Source organism: Diplotaxodon limnothrissa, linkage group LG17, assembly GCF_057381915.1.
Source record: "Diplotaxodon limnothrissa isolate DT_005_m linkage group LG17, D_limnothrissa_male_GT1.1, whole genome shotgun sequence".
NCBI classification, from domain to species: Eukaryota; Metazoa; Chordata; class Actinopteri; order Cichliformes; family Cichlidae; genus Diplotaxodon; species Diplotaxodon limnothrissa.
In genome coordinates, this window is record NC_140612.1 from 42,380,336 (window position 1) to 42,407,322 (window position 26,987).

General features: G+C 41.8%; 1 protein-coding gene across 1 annotated transcript in view; it reads right to left on the reverse strand.

The window, feature by feature from the left end:
• The window catches only part of tmtc1 (transmembrane O-mannosyltransferase targeting cadherins 1), a 90,407-nt gene extending 64,374 nt beyond the window's left edge, over positions 1-26,033 (reverse strand). The window contains exons 1-4 of the mRNA XM_085376360.1: positions 25,682-26,033; positions 9,419-9,596; positions 946-1,019; positions 102-278 (exon numbers count right to left, since the gene is read on the reverse strand). Of these exons, the coding sequence (XP_085232486.1) occupies positions 102-278; positions 946-1,019; positions 9,419-9,596; positions 25,682-25,977 (725 nt within the window). The 5' untranslated portion in view covers positions 25,978-26,033. The remainder of the gene's footprint in view (positions 1-101; positions 279-945; positions 1,020-9,418; positions 9,597-25,681) is intronic.
• Between the last annotated feature and the right edge of the window lie 954 nt (positions 26,034-26,987).

Below are 26,987 nucleotides of genomic sequence, written 5' to 3' on the forward strand. Positions count from 1 at the left end.
AATTTGCTGAAAAACGATGCCCACGTTCAGCAACATGTTGGCCAGATAAAAGAAGATGGGGAAAAAATAAACAGGAAGAAAGGAAGAGCCTGTGTCCTTACTACATGAGAGGCTTGCGGCAAAGCACCAGGGCGTCGTAGAGCAAGCACACTCCAAACACGGTGATGCCTGTCTCTTTCACCAGCATGGCGCAGGTGCCCAGCAGCAAACTGAGGAACAGCGAAGATGACGACACCGTGAAGGCCAGCGAGTCCTCAGAGACACGCCCACCCACACTCCTGAGAGAGGAGACGAGACAAAAGTATGAGAGAACAAAACAGCTCGGCTTTTGTAAAGTCACTAGCTTCAGGACAGCTTCTGTTCGTTAAATGTGACGTGGCAGTCATGTTGCAGCACGTCTAACACAACGACAGAAATCACTTGTTACATTAGCTAAATTTAGATGTTTTTTATGGCTGTAATTAAGAACTGTCAGACCTGCGTGTTCATAAGCTTTTATATGTTCAGCTGATATACTGAACATATAAATTATACACTAATAGGCTGTAACACTTCCTGTATGTAAATGAGACTAAACATGATGTTTTTATGAACAATTTTCCATCCATCCCGTAACAAATCTAACTATGGTAACAGTAAAAGTACTCTGTAAAATCTTATGTGCTTTGAGATTCTGTTCACTTTTTAAACACCAAGCTGTAATCATAAACCTCACAAAGTCATATGCATTACACGACTGAACATGAGTAACAAAACCGTTTAACATTTTCACTCACTTGTTAAAAATAATTCAGTATTACAACCACCCGTTTGTAGGAGCTTTCCAAGTTTATTCTATTCACTCGATCTGCATCAGTCTCTCAGGCAGGCCAATCTAATTTACAGTTGCAAATGTGCATAGAGAGGTTGAGGATGGTGTTGTCTTACAATAATCTAATATCTTACCTAATATAGGAGAGGAATGTCAGCAAAAACAGCAGACAGGCCAACACATCAGCTCTACCCACGATACCAGACACCTGCGAAACAGACGTGCACAGATTTGAGAGATTACGCATGTGCCAGAATGCTCCATTGAGGACACACTGCTGGATGTCTATGTGCAGCCCATTACTGTTGCTATGCTACAGTGAGCTGCACATCACTGTCTCAGTAGAACCAGCCTCTGTACTTTCCTTTCAAACCTTGAGAGCGATACGCAGTGTGACCATGGCTCATGGTTACTGGTGCCAAGAATAAGTATTAAGGCTTTTCTATAATGTCTGATCACACACGTGTTTCCGTTGGGCAAGCATGATTTGTTCATAAACAATTCTCCCCAGAACTTTACTTAGACTAACAGGTCTGCTACTGACACCATTAAAAACAGCATTCTTATTTTTTGGAATTGGAATTCTTTCCGATTCATTCCACTGCGATGGAAATAAGCTGCATGCCAAACATCTATGTGATGTATAGGAAGGGACACAAACTTGGCTGCAGCTTTGAGCAGTTTACTGTCTATGTTATCAGAACCTGAAGATGTATCATCAGGTAGTGATATTAATAAACGCTCCATCGTCTCAACATTCACTGCCTCAAACTTAAATTGGCATTGCTTATTATCCATGATAGCATGATAGGATGGGATCTCCTCTACTCATTTTAAATTTGTTATTTTATTGCTGTAGTAAATCTTGAAATATATCCTTAGCTTTACTTATAAACATTCCATCTGTGCTGATGTGTGGCACCACCAGAGCATCACTCTGCCCATTATATTGGTTAAAACTTTCCACATCTTCTTTCTGTCCTTATTGGCCTCCTTGAGCTCATGTTGATAATATAAATTCTTCTTATTAAAATATTTGTCTGTGTTAAAGTTTATGTATGATCTACGAAAAACAATCTCTCGTGCAGTTTTCAGTGGTTTCATTTTCTTGGTCAAGCCTACAAGATTATGGTCACTATAACTAACTGGAACAGAGACAATGTTTAAGCATTGTTCAGGAACATTTGTATATATATGATCAATACAAGATGATGACCTATGACCTGCCTCTGTTGACCGTCATCCGCGTGGGAATGATTACCATCTGAGACAGACAGCAGTAGATGCTAATGAACTCTTCTTTTTCCTTAAAGGACAAGAAGTAGATGACCAATTAATATTAAAATCTCCAAATAAAAATATGTCCTTGTCTTCCATCTTTCCAACATTTCACAGATTCGTTCTACATACAACGTATTGCTACTAGGGCGTCTGTAGCAGCAACCTACCAATAACAGCGTGCCATGGAGCGGGTGTAACTGAACCCACACGATTTCCAGATCGTCAAACATTAAGTTCATACGTAGTTTGCTTGCCACATTGTCATTAATATATATAAGGCAACACCCCCTCCAAATCTGTTTAAGTCTTTCCTATACAACTTATAACCATTCATTTCAAATTCATTATTCTCAAAGGCAGCACCTAAATGTGTCTCAGAAATGAGTTTGTTGACAGCAATGACTGAATTTCCTGAAACTTATATTTAAGGCTACAAATACTACCATGAGCTACTGAAAAATATTTTGCGGAGAATCCGGGAATAAACTGATCAACCATAACGGCTAGAAATCAGAATCAGCATTCTGATTCTGATTTCTAGCCGTTAAATGGCAATATTACTGAAAGTGTAAGTGTTAAATCCAGCATTCCGGGACCTCGGTTTAACAATAAATTTATCATGTTTCAGGACGGCAATATCACCTCTGTCTCTGGCCACTCTCAGCTGTAGTAATAGTTCTTTCCTCTTCTTCCTGATCTTTGTAACCTGACCACAATCTGCCTGGCTCAGCCATACGTGACCGCGTTCGATTTGAACGTGTCGCTGTCGAGGCCCTGCTGGTTCTTCAGCAAGTGTTGGACTTTATCCTCTAATTCAGGGGTGGCCAACCAGTCAGAGACCAAGAGCCACTTTTTTTTCTTTTACTGTGTTACCGCAAAGAGCCACATCATACACATGGGCACACATGAACATCACCCATCCTCCCTCTCTCTCTCTCACACACACACACACACACACACACACACACACACACCTCTGCTCAGCCAGATTTATTGTAAATGTCACACACCAACATGATAATGACAGAAATGGACTCCTACAGTACTAAAACCACAGGCCAGTCATTTTCAACAATGAACATTGTGTGCACTGTCTCACACACACAAACTCTCAGTTTAACCAAGTCCACAAACAAAAATATAATAATCTACAATAGCATTTACTTCTACAATGCATGTTGTTTAGTGGGACTTCTGGCATTCCTTGCCTTGAACAATCCTCTTCAAATCTGGCTTGTATTCCGTTGTTGCCACTCGAAGCAATTCGAGTGTCAGTCAGAACAGATCGATGCTTTGATTTCACAGACTCGCAGACGTATGTTGACCCAAACATTGACAGTATCTTAAGCGCGGCCCATTTGACATTGGGGTATTTTTCCATTGGCACACTTTTCCAGAACTCAATGGTCCCTTCCCTTAAAGCAGGTTTCAATTGGTCCTTTTCACAAAGATCGATCATCTCCAACTCAGCCGCAGCTTCATCTGTGACTAGCGGGACTTTCAAACAGCTGGTCTCTGCATTAAATCGGTCGACGAGGAACGTAATCTGTGGCCTTTTCAATTGTAGATCATGGAACCGGGTCACGAAGCTTTCGTGCAAGTTTTCAATCAGCATTGCATATCTGGCTCTTTGCTTACTCAGGGCAGCGCTGGCGACTTGCCCGCTGGCTTTTAGCAGTGGGAAAATGCTATAACTCCCTTTTGAATATGTCTTGAACAGCTTCAGTTTGTTGACAAATGCAAACACACTTTGCACCAGGTCAGGCAGCATTTTTAACTTACCCTGCAGGGTCAGGTTCAGTCTGTCCAAGTGACACAGCATGTCGACCAAAAAGGCCAGATCCATAATCCACTTGAGGTTCGAGAGCTCGGGATAGTCCTTCTCTTCCATAAACAGTTTCACGGCATCCAAAAGCTCAAAGAAGCGAGAGAGTACCCGGCCTTTTGACAGCCACCTCACAGTGCAGCGGCAGGTCACCTGGAAGCCCTTGGTCCAGCTCAGCAATGAGATTCTTGAATTGCCTGTGGCTAAGCGCATGTGTGCGGATATAGTTGACGATTTCCATCACAGGCTTCGTGACGTTATCTAAATTCAATGATTTAGACACGAGTTGCTCCATGTGGATGATGCAGTGGATGATCCAAAAGTCAGGAATAGTTTGGTCAGCTTTGCACAGCCCCACAAGCCCGTTCACAGATCCCATCGTGGCTGGTGCTCCATCCGTGGCTATTGCAGTTAATTTCGTTATGGGCAGATTTGCTTTTTCAAATGCAGCCATCATGGTTTGTTCACATCTATGCCACGGGTTCTGTCTTTTAATGGCACAATATCCAGGAGTTCTTCTTTGATCACACAATCGTTTGACACAGACCGTGCAAATATTGCCAACTGAGGCTTGTCTTCTATATCACAACTCTCATCCAAAGCGACACTAAAATACTCACATGCTTGAAGGTCAGAGTGCAACTGTGATTCAATAGCCGTGTTAATGTCCGATATTCTGTGTTCAACAGTGTGGCGGGACAGTTGGACGTCTGATACCACGCGTTTTAATTTGTTGTTTTCAGGAGACAAGATTTCAACAACGTCACTGAGGCATTTTTTAACGAACTCCCCTTCATTGTATGGCTTTTTAGCCCGTGCAATGTTCCCAAGCCAGCTGATAGGATGCGAGCGTTATGGTCTCTGACCGCTTCGTAAATTTTTGGAAAAACTGTATCTGCTTTTCTGCCTGACTTTTCAAAGTGTGCTTGTGAAGTTCAGTCCCTTTTGGAAATTCCTGGTCGATGTTAGCATGGAGTGAGCTGAAGTGGCGCTGAAGATTTGAAGCTTTGAAATGCACTAATGACGTCTGACATATAAGGCAGAATGGCTTGCCATTGCGTTCAACAAAAAAAAATATAAACTCTCCCACTCTGTTAAAAACGTCCTTTGTTCATCTTCATATTTTCTTTTCACTGTGCATTTTTTCCCTGCCATTTTAAGGGCGAACTTGCTCCTACTGGGAGGAGAGTCCTGGCCCCTAGCCCTGCCAGTGTAGCAGAAATGATGAGGATGATGATGCAGCAGCAGCCGTTCTTCTCTGGGTGAGTCGCTTAATGTTGTTCGTGTGTAATTTACGTTGAGTAGGCTAACCACGTTATTAAATTAATGCATGTAAGGTGAACTAGCAAACACCGTCGTAGTTGCATGCGGCTGCCTTCTTGTTTGATGGCAGATACTCCCTTCACCCTGGCCAAAAATGACCAAAGAAAAAGTGGAAAACAGCTAAACATGAGAGGTTTTTGGACAAAGTTTGTGTTTTTTCCATTTTTTAAGCACTGCTTCCAGCCAAAAGTGATACCATATATGCCCTATAGCTGCAGAAAAGGCTAACATCTTTTTACAAAAAAACAGCTGAACATGAGGTTTTTGGACAAAGTGTGTGTTCTCCATTCTTTAAGCACCGGCACCGTTTCAAAAGTACCGGTTTGGTACTGGTATTGGATAAAACCTAAACGATACCCATCCCTATGCACGACACGTTATTAAGGCGAAACTCGGGCTGATCCCCAAAACGGTCACACAACTGAAAACTCGGCTCAAAATGGGCCAAAAATTGCACAGTGTATGCCCAGCTTACCTGACTCGATGTCAAACTCTTATTAAAATGTGTTGAGTTCATTTTTGAGCAGTGTTGTTCTCATGTGGCTTCTAAGCACCTCCAGATGTGCTAGGTGTAACTGAGAGAGAGGTTGTAAATATCTATTATCTATAACAGCCACAGACAGACAGCCCCCATTCCAAAAAGAGCACCTGTGCAAAATGTACATAAAAACCTGATGAACAAAATGATTTGCAAATACTGTAAACCCCCATTTTATTCATAAAAGAAAACATTCATGGAAAACACGAAGTTGACAAAATATATATTTATAAGAAACAAATCAGCACTTTGAATTTGATGGCAGAAACACATTAACACAAAATACATTTTTCACTCCTATTAGTATTTATCAGCATGTGTGTTACAGCCAATTAGCAGCTCCTCATCCTCTCCCCCAACCGATCCAAGAGTTTGGGCCTGAGATGAGCATCAAAGTCTATGCAAGACTGAACTAGCTGTTTCATGCTTCCTATTCTCACTTTGTTTTCTACTGCGTAGTCTTTCCAGTTCACTCTCTCTGTCTCTCTCCCTCGCTTCTTTCTCTTAATGTCTCTCTGTCCTGTTACAGCCCCTGCTGCACTCAATTCCTATTTTCTTGCCCGATCTCTCTTTGCCTGCCTCTGATTTCCTTTCATCACCCTCGTGTGCCAATTTCTATACAGCTCTTTTTCCACGCTACACATTCATCTACCCTCCCCTTCTGCTCCTTCCATCTCCAATTTCTCTGCAGCGCTCCTGTAGTGAACGTCTGAGCCCTTTGTTGTTGTCTCACCTGTTGAAGTGAGTGAGAAGAGTCGTAGACTGTAAGCTTACAGAACTTGACTCACCACCTCTCAGAGGCAGATCAGGAGAAATGTTGCCCTTTGGGAATCACATGGAGGTTGAGCCGAGGGCACAAAGAACTCAGAGGACTGATAGCCAGTGATGGGAATAACGGCATTACTTCTTTCATTAACGAGTAATCTAACTAATTACTATTCCTATCATTACAACGCTGTTACAGTTACTAACAAGAAAATGCGTTTGCGTTACTATTCTTCAACTAACAGACGGTTGAAGCTGTGTTCAGCTTACCGCACCTTATACCAGCTGCAGGAAGTAGCTGTAAGTAATCTGGACGCTACAGCTTTAAGTGGCTGCGCGCTCCCGCGGACGGCGATCACGATCACTGTCTAGAACAACACCTGGAGCTAAGGGGGCAAAACAATCGCATGAGTGCTGCTGTTTGACTGAGGAAGAATAAAGTAGTCGTGGTAAGCCAATCACATGACCACTTAAAGACAAAGCAACAAGGTGACATATACCAGTGTATAAACTGTGTTGATAGGCCAGTAAAACCAGAGTCATGATAAAAAATATATACGCGTGTTTTTCCTCAATAGTTTGGTCACGTTTACTGTCTAAGGACAGCGCAGCGAGCACTCTCTGCTTATGAGCAAAAAAACAAAACAAAAAAACAGGGGAAGTTTTAGGAGAGAGAGAGACAGCAGAAAAACAGAGAGAAGGAGTTTTGAGATGTGAGAGATTTGTGACGTTTAGCGTGTTTGGAGTGTGTAGTTAATGTGTAGTGTTGTGACAATGAGGCGACTGCTGTCTCCAGGTAGAAACAGTAGTGATACACCTGCTGCTGTCAGACCTGCAGGTATCAGCCTGTGATGTTCTCCTTTATAGTGGACAGAAATTATTTTTTTGGAGTGGCACAAATAATTTGTGTGGCATCTTATTGAAATTTGTCTGATTTTAGATCAGTTGTGTTAATACAGTATGTCAAAATGAAAACCTAACTGTAATTTCAGACACGAAAATCAAAAGTAGTTAAAAATGGCCAATTATACCCTGGACCCCAGAGGGTTAAACTTTTTTTTTTTGTTTAGGCTAACGCAATAGTTACTTTTCAAGTAATTAATTACTTTTAGAATATTGTAACTCAATTACTAACTCAGTTACCTTTTTGAAGAAGTAACTAGTGACTATAATTAATTACTTTTTCAAAGTAACTTGCCCAACACTGCTGATAGCAGGATACCTGAGCCCTGCTGTGTTTCTCAAAGCTTTGCCCCCGTAGCTTGATAATGCTTTCTTTCTCCTTTCCTTGATCCTTTGGCTCTGACAGGGAAAAGTTGCTCCATTTGAGGGATGATTTTAGATGAACAAAATGAATAGATAATTTAAATAAATTAAACAATCTTTCTTCTTCTTCTTTCATATATTGCAATCTATTTGTCATACAAGTTTATATCGTGAAAAAAATATGAATACTCAGTGAAGAAGTCAGTCAGAAATCAGTTACTATTGCCTGGCCACTGATTTCCTCTGCATACCAAGATGGTCAGCGATTTCATCACCTCCTTCAATTGTTTGTTGTCATTTGGTTTTAGAAGCATTTTTTGGTTGTCATTTTCTAAATCTGTTAATGACTGAAATATCATTATCATTAACAGATATACAGTAATTCTCCAACTGCCCCTGCGGGCGGTCTATCCTTCAAGCTGAGGTCCTCTACCAGAGGCCTGGGAGCTTGAGGGTCCTGCAGTATCTTAGCTGTTCCCAGGACTGCGCTCTTCTGGACAGAGATCTCTGATGTTGTTCCCGGGATCTGCTGGAGCCACTCGCCTAGCTTGGGAGTCACCGCACCTAGTGCTCCGATTACCACGGGGACCACCGTTACCTTCACCCTCCACATCCTCTCGAGCTCTTCTCTGAGCCCTTGGTATTTCTCCAGCTTCTCGTGTTCCTTCTTCCTGATATTGCTGTCATTGGGAACCCCTACATCGATCACTACAGCCGTCTTCTTCTGTTTGTCTACCACCACTATGTCCGGTTGGTTAGCCACCACCATTTTGTCCGTCTGTATGTGGAAGTCCCACAGGATCTTAGCTCGGTCGTTCTCCACCACCCTTGGGGGCGTCTCCCATTGTGACCTCGGGACTTCCAGGTTATACTCGACACAGATGTTCCTGTACACTATGCCGGCCACTCGGTTATGGCGTTCCATGTATGCCCTGCCTGCTAGCATCTTGCACCCTGCTGTTATGTGCTGGATTGTCTCTGGGGCATCTTTACACAGCCTGCACCTGGGGTCTTGCCTGGTGTGATAGACCCCAGCCTCTATGGATCTGTGCTCAGAGCTTGTTCCTGTGCTGCCATGATTAGTGCCTCTGTGCTGTCTTTCAGTCCAGCTTTCCACTGTGACAACTTGGTCTCTACAATAATGACTCAGTTTCTAACTGGAACACAGACCATCAGCTCCACCCAGACATATGATCTCATCCCAAAATACAGGAGAAAACACAGACACAGATTGATGCTTCATGAAAATCAAAACCTTCATTTTTGAAACCTGGCAACAAGGGGAATGGCTGTCTGACAAATGTGTGACAAAAAGCAACAAAACGAGCAGCGGGAGCAGCTTAATGAAGATAGACTTGAGAAGATAAAAGTCACTGCTCTGTTGGTTACCATTTCAAATGAATGAAATATCCTGTGACTATCCTGTGGTCAACGTTTCAACTTAGAGGAGGAAAAATTTATCATTTTGAATGAACCTCTTTGTCTGAGATGTTGAAGTGGAAACCAGTTCTAGTGGGCCAGGACAGTCAAGTTCAATATGTTTCATGTGATAACTGAAACTCTGTTGTCATATTCCCCGAGCAGCCTGTAACTTTATGGTTATACTCACAGCCTCGGTGTGGACAGGGTGCACGGTGAAGAGGAGCGCCGTGACGAAGGCCAGGCGGCGGTTTTCAAACACGTGGCACTGGCATACATGCATCAGCAGGCAGGTTACGGTGCAGTGCAAACACACGTTGACAATGTGGAAATACAGAGGTGTCATACCACCCAGCACGATGTTCAACCTAACAGAGAGAAAAATTCAGCTCTGTGAGATGGACAAAGTATAAAAAATAGAAATCTTAAAATATCATTAAGAGAGTGAAAAATAAAGTTTAATATCTTTATTTTTCTCAAAGACCGACACTGTTAGGGGACAGCCTTGTCTAAAACACATGCACATCTTTGGATTTACTGAGACAATTCCTGAAGTAAATTCGGTTCTGTGTTCGTGGATAAGGTGACCGTCTTATAATTCTTAACAGAATCTCAGTTTTCACAGTGGCATGAATTTCAAACACAACGTGATTGCTTTGAAGGAAAATGTTAGAGCAAGTAAGTGAACATTTTGTCCTCAAAGTTGATGCATTATACTGGAAAGATGTTCATAAAGCTATTCAAAACATCTTTAGCACATATTTACCCTTTGATTTCAAATCTATATTTTAGGATACACACCCTCAAACATAAAGAGTGCAGAATAAATACTTGGTCTGCTGTTGGCTGCAAGTAAAAAGGCACTGACCAAAAGATGGCTAACACAGGATTCACCAACAATTAAACACAGCTGGATTGATGTAACTTGAGAGATTTATAAGATGAAAAAGATAACTCTTTTTTTAGTGAATTTAGAGTATGAGAAATATATAAAACACTGGAGAAAATGGCTCTGCTATGTGGGTTCTATGAGGCTGGGTGTTAGGCCTGGGCGATATGGCCTAAAATCCATATCGCAGTATAATTTGAAGCATGTGTGGTAATGATATATATCGCGATTTATTCTTTTCTTCTGTATCTTACGCACTTAAAATCCATTACTTTTCTCAAAAATCGACAGTGCGCCTTAAGTATGAATTCTGGTTGTGCTTACTGACCTCGAACCGATTTTATGTGCTACACGGCGCTCAAACCTCTGTCAAAAATGTTTTAGTATGGCTTTGGTAAGCTACGAAGCCGCACCGTTTGATGAATTGTTGTAGTCAGGAGCCTTGCGGAGTAATCTGGGTCCTAAACTCCGTCCGTTTCAGGTCCCAAAGTCAAACGAACACTGCAGAATCACTGAGAGTTATAAACTGTCTAAATTCTTTCATCTTTAATAAAATGATTAGCGTTGCTGCTTTACCAGGTGTAACACTTAAGTTTAACATCCAGGCATTCATGAAAACAACAGAGTTAGAAGTTAGCAGGAAGTTAGCTCGCTAGCTTCCACCTAAACATGATATAGCATGTTCTGACAGAGATTTCTGAAAAATCCAAACGTACAGCTCTGCTGTCATTTCCAACATGAATGAAGACAGAAAACTAAACAGCAGTGACGTTTGTAAGGTTACTGAAGTTGGGCTAGCTACTATATAACGATGTGCTACGTGATTGCTAGCGACACGGCTATGTTAGCATAACATAAACAGTGAAGCTGGAGGATGAACGCTAACTTTTTTCCACTCGATAAAAGTTAACGTGAGGGTTTCCGATGGTTAGGGACAAATGCAATCGCATGGCAGGATGCTGTAAACGGACCAAACTTCAGTCAGGAGAACAACTGAGATAATCCATCCACAATACGAGGTTAGTCATTACCTCCTAGGACCTGGCGTCCACATATGTGGACATCACATTTTGGGTTGTTTAGACCAAAATACTAAATTTTGCTCTACAAGGGCCTGATATCCACTTATGAGGACATTATACTGCCACTGTTCTATCAAAATTTAAAGCGAATGTCCTCATATCACTCAATCAATCTTTATTTATAAAGCACTTTTCATACAAAGATGTAGCACAAAGTGCTTTACATGGTTAAAAGCAGCCCACCCCACCCCGCCCTCCAACTCACTCCCCACACTCTCATTAACATAAACGATCATGGATACATACACCCCCCCCCCCCCCCGCACACACACACACACACACACTCACATTTAAAGAGTAAAATTGGGCTGGGCACACATGAGCCAGGTGAGGAAACACTATCACAGGGAGCCATCTGCACCGGGAGCCGGTCACAGACCGCAGCCTCCAGGCTGGGCACACAGCAGGAGGGAGGCAAAGAAGGCCCCCAGCCAGGCTGAGAAGTCCCACAGAGCCCCAGCAGCACAGCCCCGGTGCAGAAAGCCCCCTCCGAGGAAATGTGGATCTTGTTTTTGTCAGAAACAAAAATCAGGTAAAAAAACAAAAACAAAATAAAAATCTGGTAATTCTTTGTTTTTACATTCATCGGGTCCCAATCAACCCAAATAGCAGAGAAAAATTAAAAATGCATGCCATGAAAGAGTTCGGGTCTTAGGAGGTTAACATACTGCTGCGTGGGCTGGGCTGTAGTTGCCCAAGGGTAAAAACTGAGCTTTAAAATGAACAGTGGTAATAAAAACCGAGAGAGGGCGACAGTGATCACTGACTGTTTTTAGGGGCTTGTTCAGATTAAATAGAACAAGATGCAGAGCATTAAACATGTCAAAAGTACAACAGCTTTAATAAAAGTCTTTTTGTAGCCTTAATGTTACAATCTATCCACTTAAGTCTATTTACAACTGGAATATAAACTGTTTAAATTTACATTTCCTGAGCAAATTCTAATTAGTGATGCCAAACCTAACGATCTTTACTTCTCACACGTGATGCTTAAATAGTTCCAGCAAGGGTTCAAGTAGGTTTATCGACACACCAACAACAGCCAAGCACATTCCTAAAGGTGACAGATACAACAAACGAAAAACAGCCACCCTGAAACCAGTTAAGGTCTTATCAGTAACTTATGGAAATATTCCATAAGTGAGTGGAGGTGAATTTCAAAGGAGCAGATCAGTTCAGTCTGACATTCACAGAGACATCACATGTTCTTATATCTCCACAGAGTGATGTGACATCCTTCTCTTCAGCTTTAGCATATACACAGCGCCTGAGGTACAAAGGCTGTGGGATTTCTCGCCACATGTTTGTAATGGAGGAACATAGTTGACACACACTCCTCCAGGAAGCAGGTCCCAAATCTTTCACACGGCAAGCTAATAAAGGTGGTGTGAAGAAACGGCTCTCCAAGCTTCCACCCAAAGCGGTGAGCCTCCTCCCTGTGTGAGCAAGAAGGCAACAACTGCCACTCGTGAGAGATTACCTTCCTACTCCATTGTCTGATCAAGACACACTCATTAAGTGCGTTTGTCTGTAAATCTGGGAGCAGATGCTTGTGGAAAGCTGTAAGCCACGCTTTTCGCTCTCATGAGATGCATTAAGTTGCTAGTACTTCTTCAAAAACTATATTACCAGGGAGAAGGACAACTAAGCAACTGCTTGAGAGGCTGCAACAGTCTAGAGCAAATAGAGTGTCATCAAACAAAGAAACAATCCTGCTGCTTGACCAAACACACACACACACACACACCTTGCTGATTTAAGGCCCCAGTATACCCGCCGCAATGGTTGCTTCGCTCACCGGAGAGGTGCACGACCAGCCGATTTGGCCATATTTCAATGAATGTGCTGCTCCATTCAGAGTGGGATGGATGCAGTCTCTCCTAATAAGACCAGGTATCCTTCAGAAAGTTTCCCAATTAATTATAAAGCCCACATCGTTTTCTGGACACCACTCAGACAGACAGCAATTTAAGGAGAGCATGCAGTTAAACATGAGGAGGGGACCAGAGAAAACTACAGAGTCTGACATCCAGAACTAGAATACGTAAAAACTCTTGCTGGTGAGGATTAACTTCCTGAGTTCAGTGTTTTTGGATGTAGAATACATTGATACTGATACCGCTCCTAATTTTTCAGTGTGTGAGCTGGATATCAAATCTGAACAATGACAATTTCTTTTTCTTAATCTGACTTAACTCATTCACTGCCATTGACGTCTATAGACGTCAATTACGTTTTTCAATGGGAGGGGGCAGGTGTGGGATTTGAAGGGGAAGGTGACTGGAAAGGCAGAAAAACCCCAAGGGCACCTTACAACACCGACCCTGATAGCAGGCTAGACGGTGACCTAGGCAGGCACCAACTTGAAAAACTGAAGCCCACCAGCAGTAAAAGTAGACCTGCAAGGAGGTGCAGGGTTTGCGCACGTAAGGGATTGCGCAGTGAGACAAAAATGTGGTGCAAGTCTTGTTGTGTGCCCTTGCATCCCGGAAAGTGTTATAATGATTACCACACAAAAGTGAATTATTCATTGTGAATAAATGTTTCACTATGTACATTTTATTTTTTCATATATTTGTAAATGAATTGTTTTGATAAAACATAACCTTTCTCAGTGTTATTTCTGTTTTATAGAAGTGAAAAACTATTTTATATGTTAGAGGTGTCACAAAGCAAGAAATATTAGTGTCAAAGGCACGTTTCTGCTTGAAATGTATTTTTCACAAAAAGCTCGTTTTCTCCCTTTTTTTGGTCAAAACAGGCATTTTTGGTGGAACCCACCTCTCTTCTACAGCGGATTACTAAAGAATGGAAAATGGTAGAAACAAGCTTTTTTTTTTGGATGAAAGAAGAGAGTCTGTTCTTCATTTTGGTAGGTTCAGCGTTTATATGATCATAACACACGGTTTTCTGTGGCTCTTCAAAAATGAGTAAAAATGCTCAAAAACCCTGGCAGTGGGGAGTTACCTGATTTGAAAATGGCTGGCAGTGAATGAGTTAATATCGGTTTTATTGCTAACAAAGGCCTTTTCACATACTGGATATGCAATTCCATCTGTTTTCTCCAAAACGTTTTTGTCCCACAGGCCTAGAGCATCTGGCAACTGCACTATTAAGCAATGGTCATCAAAAATGTGCATTCCCTGACCAGTTGTGAGGTTATTTACTGCTGCTAAGTAAAAATTAGTATACAGTGCTGCATCATAAACCTCTTTGTGACTGCTTTGGTCACTCACAGATAGCGGCAGTCACCTGCAGCTTGCATGGAAGACGCTGACTTTTCTTGTTCCTTCAAATTGATCAGTACAGAAGAAAGCTATTTTTAACTGCTCCCTGTTTCATGGGAGGTCACCACAGCAGGTAGCTCCACATGTTTGACTTGGCAGGGTTTTTTTGGTTTGTGAAATAAATAAATAAATATTTATTATTTAATGCTGATCGAGTCAAAACCATTGCTTTGGCCTGGTGGCCATTGTTTTCAGAAGGTGTTTCTGCACACCAACAACCGGCATGTGGAAACTACCAGAACTCTACTTTGAAAAACCCTGTTTGTGTGTCACCAAATACCGTTTTTGTTCAATAATCAGCGTGACCTGTGTATATACACATAAACTTTATTAAAATAGATAACATTGGTGTTTCTGTCATGTAGTAACTGCTAGCCTTAACTGTACCAAGGTTGTTCGACACTGTGAATCACATACAGACTTCATGATGTTCAGCTAATATTTTTATTGTGAATATTGACCATGAGGGTAAACGTGTCGGCAGCATCAAACTAATCTAACTGTCATCTACGAATATGTCACGGCTCATATCTATATGATTTTACAGGAAATCATCCGTATTACTGCCAACTATTCCAGAGACGTGAAAATCTACAGCATAAAGAACACAAAAATATAGCAGTCTAACGCAACACTGTAACAGAGATGAACCGTCAGTTTGTCGCAGATCAAAGTGGAATGAAAGTGATTGGTTGAACAGGTGTGATCTGTGTTTTCTGCATTTTCATCAGCGTAAGAGACTCAGCAGCAGATTAGAATAACAGTTATACATTTAATAAATCACAAAATTAACAAACCTGTTCGGACAGTTTGAGTTTGTATTCCCTCAGCTGCAGACTCGCTGTTGTTTAAATGTTTGAGAGATATTAGATATAAACAAACGTCAAACATAGACTCAGTCTGCGTTCACATTTGATATGAGGCCAACACGTACAGTGGCTGTGTCCTGTTTTAAGATCATACATGTAAAATTGTTGTCTGACCTCCGTCGATCCAGCCGCTCAGAGTCCGTGGTTACCATGGTTACTGCATAAGCAGCTGTAATGTAAACAGCTGGCACAGCGGAAACCTACCAGCAACATGAGTGTTTATGCTTGTCATTGCAAAAGAACCGTCTGAATGGTTAACTGAAGTTAACTTGGATAAATTATAGTTAAGGAGTATCACAGATAACGCCCACGTGAGCTGTGTGACTGTTCACCACTACACTGAAATCAGTAGTCTATTACTGAAATACACGTGCTATATAGGGGTGGGTTTTTATAATCGATTTATTGATTAAAATCGATTCTGGCTTGGATAACGTAAAATCGATTCATTAAAATCCTGAATCGATTTTTTAATATAAATTTATTTTGCCCGAAATGCCAGAATCTCAGGTGAAAGATCACAAAATTTAAACAACCACCAAACAGCTAAGACAGTAAATGAGAGCAGGTAGACGGATTCTGCACAAAGACGTAAACACACAGCGCGGACCTGCGGATCAGAATCAGTGAGATGTCTCCTTTCTCAGCTGACGGTCGGGGCTGAAAGCCGACAGCTCGCTGATTCTGATCCGCGGGTCTGCGCTGTGTGTTTACGCCCTTTTTGCGCTGATTCTAAAGCTGTTAGTTTGATGTCTCTCCAAACAATACTGACCAAACCAGCAGCAAAAGAAGATCCAAACTACGCTTCACATAAACATCGTCATGAATTCCCTCTGACTTTTCCTGTTTTGCTTCCACCACGATAAAAATCACACTTCATACACAGCTCTCTCCCTCTCTCTCTCTGTACTTCAAGAACAGTTTCCCGTCTAAAAATCTGTTTTCTTCATTATTCGCTTGCTTGTTACGCACAGGTCTACCGCTGTTTACAGGCTGTCGGACGACGTTTTTTTTCTTCGTTTTATATACTTCCGAAAAGAAAACCTAATTTCTGCCATTCAATACTGAACAAATTTAAAGTTTTTAAAATTATGCAAAATGCAAAACACTTAGCCGTGTCTCTAATAAAACCGCTGTAACTTCAAAGGTAACGTTCATGTGTTGATTAATGGTTTTCTTTCGTTTTTGATGTACTGCAGAATATTTTTATAAAATCCCAGGCCAGGAAAAATCACCTTCATGTTTTTCTGTGTTTTATCTTCAGCTACTTTGACACAAAGGCATCTGCTGTGATGCTCACACCTTTGATAAAGTCTTGTGTGTGTCAGCTTCCTTTTTATACATACAAAAATATGTAAATGTGCTGATCTGAATTATAATATTTCTGACTGTCAAAATTTCCCAAATTCAAATCGAATCGAATTAAATCGAATCGTGGATAGAATCGATTCGGGACCTTGTGAATCGGAATTGAATCGATTCTAGAAATCAGTGACGATACCCAGTCCTAGTGCTATATCATAAACTATGATATAAATAGGGAGGTCCTATTAACATGTTTAGTTTTAAAGGACACCTTCCTGCCTTTAGTCTCATTCATGAGCAGTATTAGTTTTCTTCTAACATCCAGAAGTCTGCACCATGTGTTTCATAGTTTCTAACAAGCCTTTGACAGGTAAACATAACATGACCGAAACACCAAAAAAAAGAAAAAAGAGAAAAAAACAAATCACACAAATTATCATTTATTTTTAGTTAAGTAAACTCTAAAAATTCTAACAGACAGCTGGTGCTTAGAATACAGTTGAATAACTATTAAAAAACAGATGATATAATATTTCTGTCCAGGTTGCAGTCTGCATGATGAACATGCTGTTGCAAACTCTGCTCCTCTCGGTGGAAATGCGCCTTCTCTTTCCTCTTTGTATAAAAAAATACTCCTGACATGTACGGGATTCACTACAGGTTTTCGCGTGGGCAGCGTATGTCCTTCTCTCCTGGATCGGCTGGAGCTTTCTCTTGGCGCCTTCCCAGCTTTGACAAAAGTCCAGCTGGGATAACCACATTTACTCAGGACTTCTTGATGTGATGTTCTTCTGCCTCCCTGGCTGCTGTGTCAGTGGGGATGGCGTTCGCTTTGTGTTGTAGCGTCCTAATGACACCCAGTTTATGCTCCAATAGATGATGAGAATCAAAACTTAAATACTGATCCGTATGCGTAGGTTTACGGTACAGATCAGCTTTTAGATGTCCCCCATTACTGATGGAAATCTCACAGTCTAAGAAGGCTAACTTGCCACTTTTCATATCCTCCCTGGTGAATTTGATGTGTTGGTCCACTGATTTAATGGTGATCCGTGAAATGTGGTACGTCCTGAGATTTGATTTTCACCCAGGTGTCATCCACATACCTGAATCAATGACTTGTTCCAGAGTAGGATAGCAAAGCCCTCTTTTCCACTTCTTCCATACTGTTTATAAGGTTGTGGAAACCTGCAGTCAACTGAGACTGAAGAAGTCATTTGGATGAGTGACGAAACGTTTCTCCCACAAAACGCTATGTCCAGATGAACAGAATCAACTTTTGGAGATTTACTTACCTGGATGATTGAGCATGCATCAAGACGTTCACCTATAAAGTGCTCTGTTGGGAAACAAGCTCCAGCAGCTCTGCGCTCGGGAATAAAAACTATATTTACTTATCTTGTGCAGAAAAATGCGCTGACATTGCATTAAATCAAGCACCGGCTGCCCAGTTAAACTGTGACTATCACCAGGTAATGTGGGTGTGTTTCATGATTTAGCAGCAAGTGTTAAACAACTGACAGATGAGGAGGAGGATGCATGCAGGTAAACTTAGGGCCTGTTGAGCTGATCGCTGGTGTCATTAGAAAAATGTCAGCTCGTTCTTTATGTTACAGAAGCACAGAGACACAAGAACAGGCGGAAAGAGACGATCGTTCGGTGAAAATGAGAATCTGCGAATGCAACATGCAGAACGTGTAGAGTGAAATATGTAAACAAGCTGGTTAACGTATACATACATATATTTACAACACACACATACAAAGCAGTTAAGCTGGAACACCGGGGCTGTGAGCTCGGTATACTCTAGCTAGCGACATCTCCGAAAACATCGGAGCACTTTGCAAACATGTCCTATGCTGCAACCTGACCAGACATGTGAAGATTACGCCGCTACATTTGCAACTAAAACAATACTAAAAGTGTAGTTGGTGACAGAAAAATGGGATCTTTTCAAACTTTATGCCACAACCATTGCTGCCTGTGATTTGAAATGCATTCTGGGATACCTGACTGCCCCGAATCCACAGTTGTAATCGATTATCTGGATCGACCTGTCTTGACTTACTTTACATAGCAACCAATCAAATGTTAGAGAAGCTGCAGTGGCAGGGTTAACCTCGCCCCCTGAGTTTGATGGGTGAGGCTGACAGAAGGGGACAAAATGCCAATATGAATTAAATAAATACATCACTAGATAATGAATTAAATATGTCAATAACTAGTTAAATTTGTCATTAATTAATTAAATGTGTCATAAATATTTATTTAATTAATTATTTCCAATTTTAATTAACTCATTCACTGCCATTGACGTCTATAGCCGTCAATTGCAGTGAATGAGTCAATGGGTTTAACTCATTCACTGCCAATGGCTGGCAGTGAATGAGTTAATATTGCCACATTTAATTCCCTAGGGCCTTTTCTATTGCTGCTCCTAATGTCTGGAACAATCTGCCCCAGCGCATTAGAGAGATCACTGACCACTTTTAAAACACGTCTTAAAACCCATTTTTACTCCTTGGCATATGACACATTTTATGGTTTTAGACTTAGAGACTTAGAGTTTTTTATTGTCATTTTATTGTCATATGCGTAAGAAACACTGAAACAGAAACATTGTGGGTCTGTATACAAGAGCAGTTATATAGTACAATAAATAAATAAATACAGGTGGAGGGGCTATGGTCATTTAGGGTAGAGATGGTAATTTTACTGAGACCAAGATATTGCACAGGACCGAAAAATATTGCACATACCAAAGATATTGCACATGAGCCAATAAAAAAAATATATTGCACAGAACATGGAAAGACTGAGATGTTGCAATAGCAGCGTCAGAGTGGATGTGTTGGAGAAGTCTGTTCACACTCTCAGTTTGCATTAAGAGTTCTGACAGGCGCTGCTGGGCTTTCTTCACCAGGGCAGATGTGCTTGTGGACCAAGAAATGTTCTCAGATATGTGGGTGCCGAGGAACTTAAAGGAGGGCACCCTCTCCACATAGTCACCTTTTATGGCTAGGGGAGGGGGATCAGTTCTTGTTTTGCGGAAGTCCATGACCAGTTCCTTTGTTTTCTTGGTGTTTAGGGTGAGGTTATTGTAGCTGTAATCTAATTTGCTGATTTTATTGTTTTAAATGTAATTCTAATTATCATTTTATACTATTTTATGTTTTTGCTATTTGTGCTGATTTTATTACTTTAAATGTCATTTTAATATATATGGCAATTAAGTCCAATATGGAAATATGGGGCGATCGTGGCTCAAGAGTAATCGGAAGGTTGCCGGTTCGAACCCTGTTCCAACAGTCTCGGTTGTTGTGTCCTTGTGCAAGACACTTCACCCATTGCCTACTGGTGGTGGTCATAGGGCCCAGTGGCGCCAGTGTCTGGCAGCCTCGCCTCTGTCAGTGCGCCCCAGGGTAGCTGCAATGTAGCTTGCCATCACCAGTGTGTGAATGTGTGTGTGAATGGGTGGATGACTGAATGTGTAAAGCACTATACAGGCCATTTACCATTTTTATAATCTTATATTTTTTTACTTATTGTATCATTTCTGGCATGTCAAGTGTACAGTCGTTCTGAAAGTGCTATATAAATAAATTGCTTGCTTGCTTAATTAATAATTTAATGGTGTATTTAATTAATTCATTATGGCAGTCCTGGTGTTCCATAGAGCAGTGGTTCCCAAACCTTTTTCGCTAGACCCCACCCCCCCGCGCACAAACACATCCTCCAACCACAAACACCCATATTTTGCTCCATTGCAGTTTATTTCACACCTCAAACATTTAGTAAACAATTAAGCAAGTACAAGTAAACTGCAATAAATTACAGGTAGTAAGAAAATAAACTACTAACTCTTTTATGCTATGTCCACACCTACACGGGTATTTTTGAAAACGCAACCCAAAAAAGGAGTTTTAAAAAATCTCGTTTTCGGTGATTCCAAACGCCGTTTACTTGTGGACGAGGAATATAGAGTTCTTCACGCAGCGTCAAATGTATGTGCCTTTTTTCACGTCACGCTCTGCGCCACGTTATTGTTTATACGAGATGAATTGCAGAATGGCAGATAGTCAGATTAACAGTATTTTGTCTCTATCTTCAGGTTTTACACGCTTACATTAGGGGTGCAACGATACTCGTATCGATATTGAACCGTTCGATACAGTGCTTTCGGTTCGGTACGCATATGTATCGAACAATACAACTTTTTTTATTTATTTTATCAACTTTTCTTCTGACGATGCTGTCTGTGTTGAGCGCTCAGTGGATCTGCGTTCGACTACTCCGCCTAGGCTGCACTGTCGAGTGCAGATCCACTGAGCGCAGCGCAAGCTAGCAAGACAGAAGCTAAGCTCGTTGCAACATGGCAACTGCCTCAACGCTACCCGAAACTGAACCTCTCCCACCCTCATTCAGATCTGGCGCTTGGAACTATCTTGGTTTTCATGTGAAGCATGACCCTGATGGTAAGCGCGTCATGGACAAAAGTAAAACAGTATGTCGGATGTGCCACCCAATGCTCAATTGACGTCGTCCAGCCCTAAGCACGGGAGGATCCACGGTAACTTGTTAACGGAGATTTGCTGTGTTATGGCGTTAAAGTCATTTTAACGAGATTAACGCTGACAGCACTAGTGGGAACACAACGAATATGACTGCACATTTACGCCGACAGCATCCTAGTGCAAAGACAAGTGGAAGCAGACAAAAACAACAAGCACGCATGCTACAAACTTTACCCGAGTCATTTAGACAGCCGTTAGCACAGGATTCTCCTTATGGGGACCTGATATGTTTAATATGCTGCTGAGAATATAGCCCAGAAGAAGCGTATAGTAGAGCTTTTATTTTGGAAAGAGCCATTTCTCTGTAATAAACTCTCTTTTCCAAAGATGAGGGATTTCTCGATCAGATAGATTTATTTTTTTTTATTATTTTGTTGTTTCAGCAACATTAAATTTAAAAACTGTACTTTTGAGCTAAAATATATATTTATAATTTTAATGAATGACAAATTAAAAAGGCATGAACATTTTTTTGTATCGAAAAAAAAATCTAACCGTGACACCAAAGTATCGAACCGAACCGTGAATTTTGTGTATGTTGCACCCCTAGCTTACATATACACACGCAGTTACTGTCCCTCCATTTAGAAAGGCAGAGGCCTAATTATTTTACGTGTAGTTGTTTTTTTCCTGTATAATAACAAACAAATTTCCCACATGTGGGACTAATAAAGGTTATCTTATCTTATAATATTCAACATTGCTATCAATGCATTTTTCAAAAAAAAAAAAAATCCTCTCTTTGCAAAATGGGTTCAAAAACATAAACAACTGTGAGATACTGTTTGTCCGTGATTTGGAGAGCCCAGCGCGTGCTCACGACGAAGGGAAAAGCAATTCTGCAGGGGAGAAGTATTTGGGAAATACTTTTTTTAACTTTTGAAATGCTGCTGGCTTACCGACACGGAAAACTTTAAAAAAACAAAAAAACAAACAAACACACACTCACTATGAGAGAGGAATAAAATGTCTGATTTGATTAATGGCCCATCGTATCCCACCAGAGCTTTATGTCTCGCAACAGCCATGCTCTGTAACTAGGGTTGCCAACCGTCCCTTAAAATACGGAATCGTTCCGTATTTCGAAACAAAAGTACACGTCCCGTATTGAGCTAATAAGGGACGCACTTTGTCCCGTAATACAGTGAGAATCAAAAGTAGTCTATAAATGTTAATGGAATTAACGCTTTGTTTGAAAACATAATTCCCAGCCCCTCTCCTGATTTGTGACCAATGAGCTGACAGCACACTTATGACAATTCGAGTATGACAATTCAGATTACCGCTCATCTCATTGGTCGAGGAAAGGTCGCTTACGGAGAAAATACCGGAAGACAACAGATGACCACAACAACAAGCATGGCCAACAGGGAAACAAACGCCGACACTGCGGTGCAAGTCTCGGACGACAGTACACCTAAAGCTGGGCAGACACTGTGCGATTTTTTCAGTCGCGTTATTCAGCTCCTGCTCAAACTGCACGATTGACTCGCAGGGGTTAAAAGTTGGTAGGTCACGATGCAGGTCTCACACTATACGGCCCGATGCTCTGATGCGACCTGAGTGCTCACACTGTGCCTCCATAAAATGAAGGTTATAACAGAAAATCTGTCGCGCTCTCCCTCTGTCTTTCACTCACACAGACACACCACCACCACCATCAACTTTGCTAAATTGCTAATGAAAAACATTGATCAGGCAGCTGTGATTGAGCAGCAATGTAAATCCAACTATTTTCATGGTTGTTGTGGTCGTGATAATTTTGTGAGGCCACATCGAAAAGGCTCGGATGAGCTTTCCAAAGTTCTACAAGTTGTGCCTCCATCGCTTGTGTCCAGATCACACGCTGCACAGCCGTGCTGCGCCGTCTTTTTCGCTGACATTTGTGTTTGCGCGTGCGCAGTGTGACAAACTGCGGTGACACCCTCACGACCAAGCGATTGATGATCGGGAGCTGGTCGTGAGGTGTTAATCGCGTCTCGTTACCCCACGTATACTACACGACGCACGATGAAGGCCAAAATCGGGCCGATCGCCAAATCGGTCGCACGACTCAAAAATCGGTTCAAAATGGGCCAAAAATCGCACAGTGTAAGCCCAGCATTACACTCACACAGACACACACACCACCACCATCAACTTTGCTAAATTGCTAATGAAAAACATTGATCAGGCAGCTGTGATTGAGCAGCATGTAAATCCCACTATTTTCACGGTTGTTGTGGTCGTGATAATTTTGTGATGCCACATCGAAAAGGCTCGGATGAGCTTTCCAAAGTTCTACAAGTTGTGCCTCCATCGCTTGTGTCCAGATCACACGCTGCACAGCCGTGCTGCTCCATCTTTTACACCAACGTTTACGTGTTTGCGCGCGAGCAGTGTGAGCGGCTGTGATGAGACCCTCACGAGTGATTGATGATCGGGAGCTGGTCGTGAGGTGTTAATCGCTTCTCGTTACCCCACGTATACTACACGATGCACGATGAAGATCACTCAAAAATCGGCTCAAAATGGGCCTAAAACCGCACAGTGTAAGCCCAGCATTATAGCAGCAATGTTTGTTCCCCTAAGAGAAAGGGAAGAATGGGAAAAGGAAAACACCTGGCTGGAAAAAGTTAATATGGGCATGTGCAGTGAATATCAGCGCTATGTGGCCAGAAGTGTGATAATATAATTTATTTTGTGTAATAAACAACTGCAAGGATAGATGATTACAAATAGATGACTAATACATAAAAGTAATACATAGATGAATAATGATGATGAGTTAAGATGCGTAATCATGGGAACAAGCGGGTTTACAAACAGGAGCAGCTGATTAGCATTAGAAAAGCTGAAATAATACCTCAACTGAAGCCAATTGTACTAAATGCACTAAATGTGCACTGTTACAAGAATGTTTTTCTTTCTATTGTTTTCTATTATTTTAAGTTAAGCAGGACAGAGTTCTTTTAAAGAAAGATTTACTTATATTCTCAAAAGTTAAGCATGACAGGCTTCTGTTTAAGAAGGAGACCTGTTTTACTGTGTTAATGTTGTCATTTTGAGCTAAAAATAAATGGCTAAATGATCATTTGTTTCACATGTGTTCATATCACAAAGAATAGAATATGCATCTACTTAAATCAAATTCAAGTCAAATGGTTAAAAAAATAATTTCACACACAAAAAAAGAGCTAGAAAATTCACCACACTGGGAAGGGTGAAGACAACTGGGTCGCCCGGCCCTGGCCACGAGGTGTCCCTTATTTATTTTTCAGGGAGTTGGCAACCCTATCTGTAACCGATCCCGTACCAGCAGACTGAGAGACAGCTTTTTCCATCAGGCCATCAGACTGCTGAACACGTCATAGACACCTCAGCTTCACTACTGGAACTTCAACATTATGCACTCCACACTGTATATAAATGCCACTTGTTTTGCACATATTCAACTCTGTATATTTTATATATTTTATTATTATTATTATTATTATTATTTTATTTTTTTACTATTTAATTTGTAAAAATGTGTATACACACACACACACACACACACGTAGGAAAATATTTAGTATACACATCCAGAAATGCATACACTATTATATATTGTACATATATTTATTAGTTTCAGGTTGGCCATTCTTGTATTTTGCTCGTTTGTGTTGTTGTGTTTGCACATCTCTGTTGCTTGTGGGGCTCGCACACAAGAATTTCACTCGCATGTGCTGTGCCAGTGTGCCTGCACATGTGATGTGACAATAAAAAGTGATTTGATTTGATTTGATTTGAACTAACAAACTGCCTAATGAGGAGGAAACGTGGGGAATGATGGAAACATAGGTGAGCATTTATCTGGAGGCCATTGTGCGGACTGTTTACTCATTATGCTCTTCCTTATCAGACATTCCCACCCTGTTAAGGAAGCCCGACTGGGTACTCCCCACCCTCGCTATTTCCATCCATCGACGACCCGAGCACAACAGACCAGCCCACTCCAAAACCGCTCCAACCACTACTACATCTTCACCCATACAGTACACCTCCAACTACACCACCAGACTTCAAGCACCTAAAAACCTGCGCAACAGGTTCCACAGATGTCTGTGCGATACGTGAAACTTGAATCAAAGTAGTAACGTGGGCTGGACGGCTGGATGTGCTGAGACAAGCTGCTCTGCACGCTCCAACTCTGCATAGAAAGAACTGGAAGCGAGACTCTCGCTGTAACATTCCTCCCGAGAAGACCCTGCCTGGTATCGGCACATAGCCGGGGTTAGCAGCGTTCGGCTATTGCAAAGTTCAGCATTTCGCTACAGCAGCCCGTCCCTACGAGGGACAGCTGGATGACGTCAGCCCGAAACACGCGTTTACATCGCGGAGCTGTCGATCCAGCAGAACGACTAGCACTAAGTGTTGCTGTTCAGAGCTCCAGGTAAGGCGGGAAGGCTGAGTTCCGAGAACTTACTTGAAGGTGAGGATGCACAGCGGTCTGTAAGACTTGTGGCTCGTGTTGTCCGCCATCCTCTTGCCCCAAAAGTCGTCGCTGAAGATGTTTCTGAGGCTGGAGCCAGGTCGGACGTCCGGATTGTTGACGATAGCCCACACATCGTCGTGCACCAACTCCCCGTGGAGAGAGTTGCTATAGCACAGGATACACAGGGCGGCCAGCGCGATGTAGCGACCCGCAGCCCACACCGTCTCCGGACGGACCGTTACCCGCGACTGCTGGCAGAATTTCTTGTCCCGTGCAGACGCTGTCATGTCGGGCCTGGCTTTCCCCGCGGCTCTGGCGGACTGAGAACGGGAGTAGCAGAGAATACGTCCATTCCACCTGGAGTGTAGCGGCTCTGTGTTCTGGGGACAGCAGGGATGGTGGAGATGTACTTTGTTGCCTTTAGGTTCTGTGGGAGAATGTCCTACTAGTAGGCCATTCCTAGTATTAGAAAATGTGAAATCGTCTTTATTGTTTTTATTTCTGTTATATTTACATTACTCTTTTCATAAATAGTTGTTTCATATTTACTATTAACAAACCAAAGAGTAATCTGTTTTGTTTACATACAAAGGTATGCACTTGATTGGTCGTTCTTGACCTTGACAACATCAAAGACAAGTACATCAGTTGCCCCCTTAGAGTCTAGTCTTTTTTGGAGGGGGAGGGGCAAAATCGCTGGCAATATCGTTATTATGTTGTTTGGTTTGTTGTAAACCTAGTGTGACTTATATTTTTGAAAACAGAACGTATGACATTGCTGCTAACAAATAAACAGACACGACAAAAGACTGAAATAAGAGGAAGAAAGGGCAATTTTTTTCCATTTACTATGTAAGAGTCTATTAATAGATGTTATTGGTGGACCAAAGGCAAGACGAAGCCTCCGTGTACGAGCTTATGTGAAGAACCTGAATGCGACATCAGCACAGATCGCGCCTGCAGACGCATGCGCAGGAGACGATACCTCTCTCGCCTTTTAAAATATCAGCCGCAGATAATTAATGCAGGCGGGGCCAAAACTGCACGAGCCCATCATTGTGAACGCGCTCACGTGAGCTGTCCTCTTGCTCCGTGCCAGCCGGACCCCAAACAGCAGAAGCGGCAGAGTCCTTCTGTACACCTTGCTGCCTCGTCACATCTGAGAAATTATTATTATTGTTAAGGGAGCATATTTTCTGATACACAGACTTTAGTTTCTAACATCTCCTGTTCAATTCTGTGCAGTATTTCTGGGTTGTTGTATTTTTGGAGGGTTGTTATGGAAGCAGACCTTTTT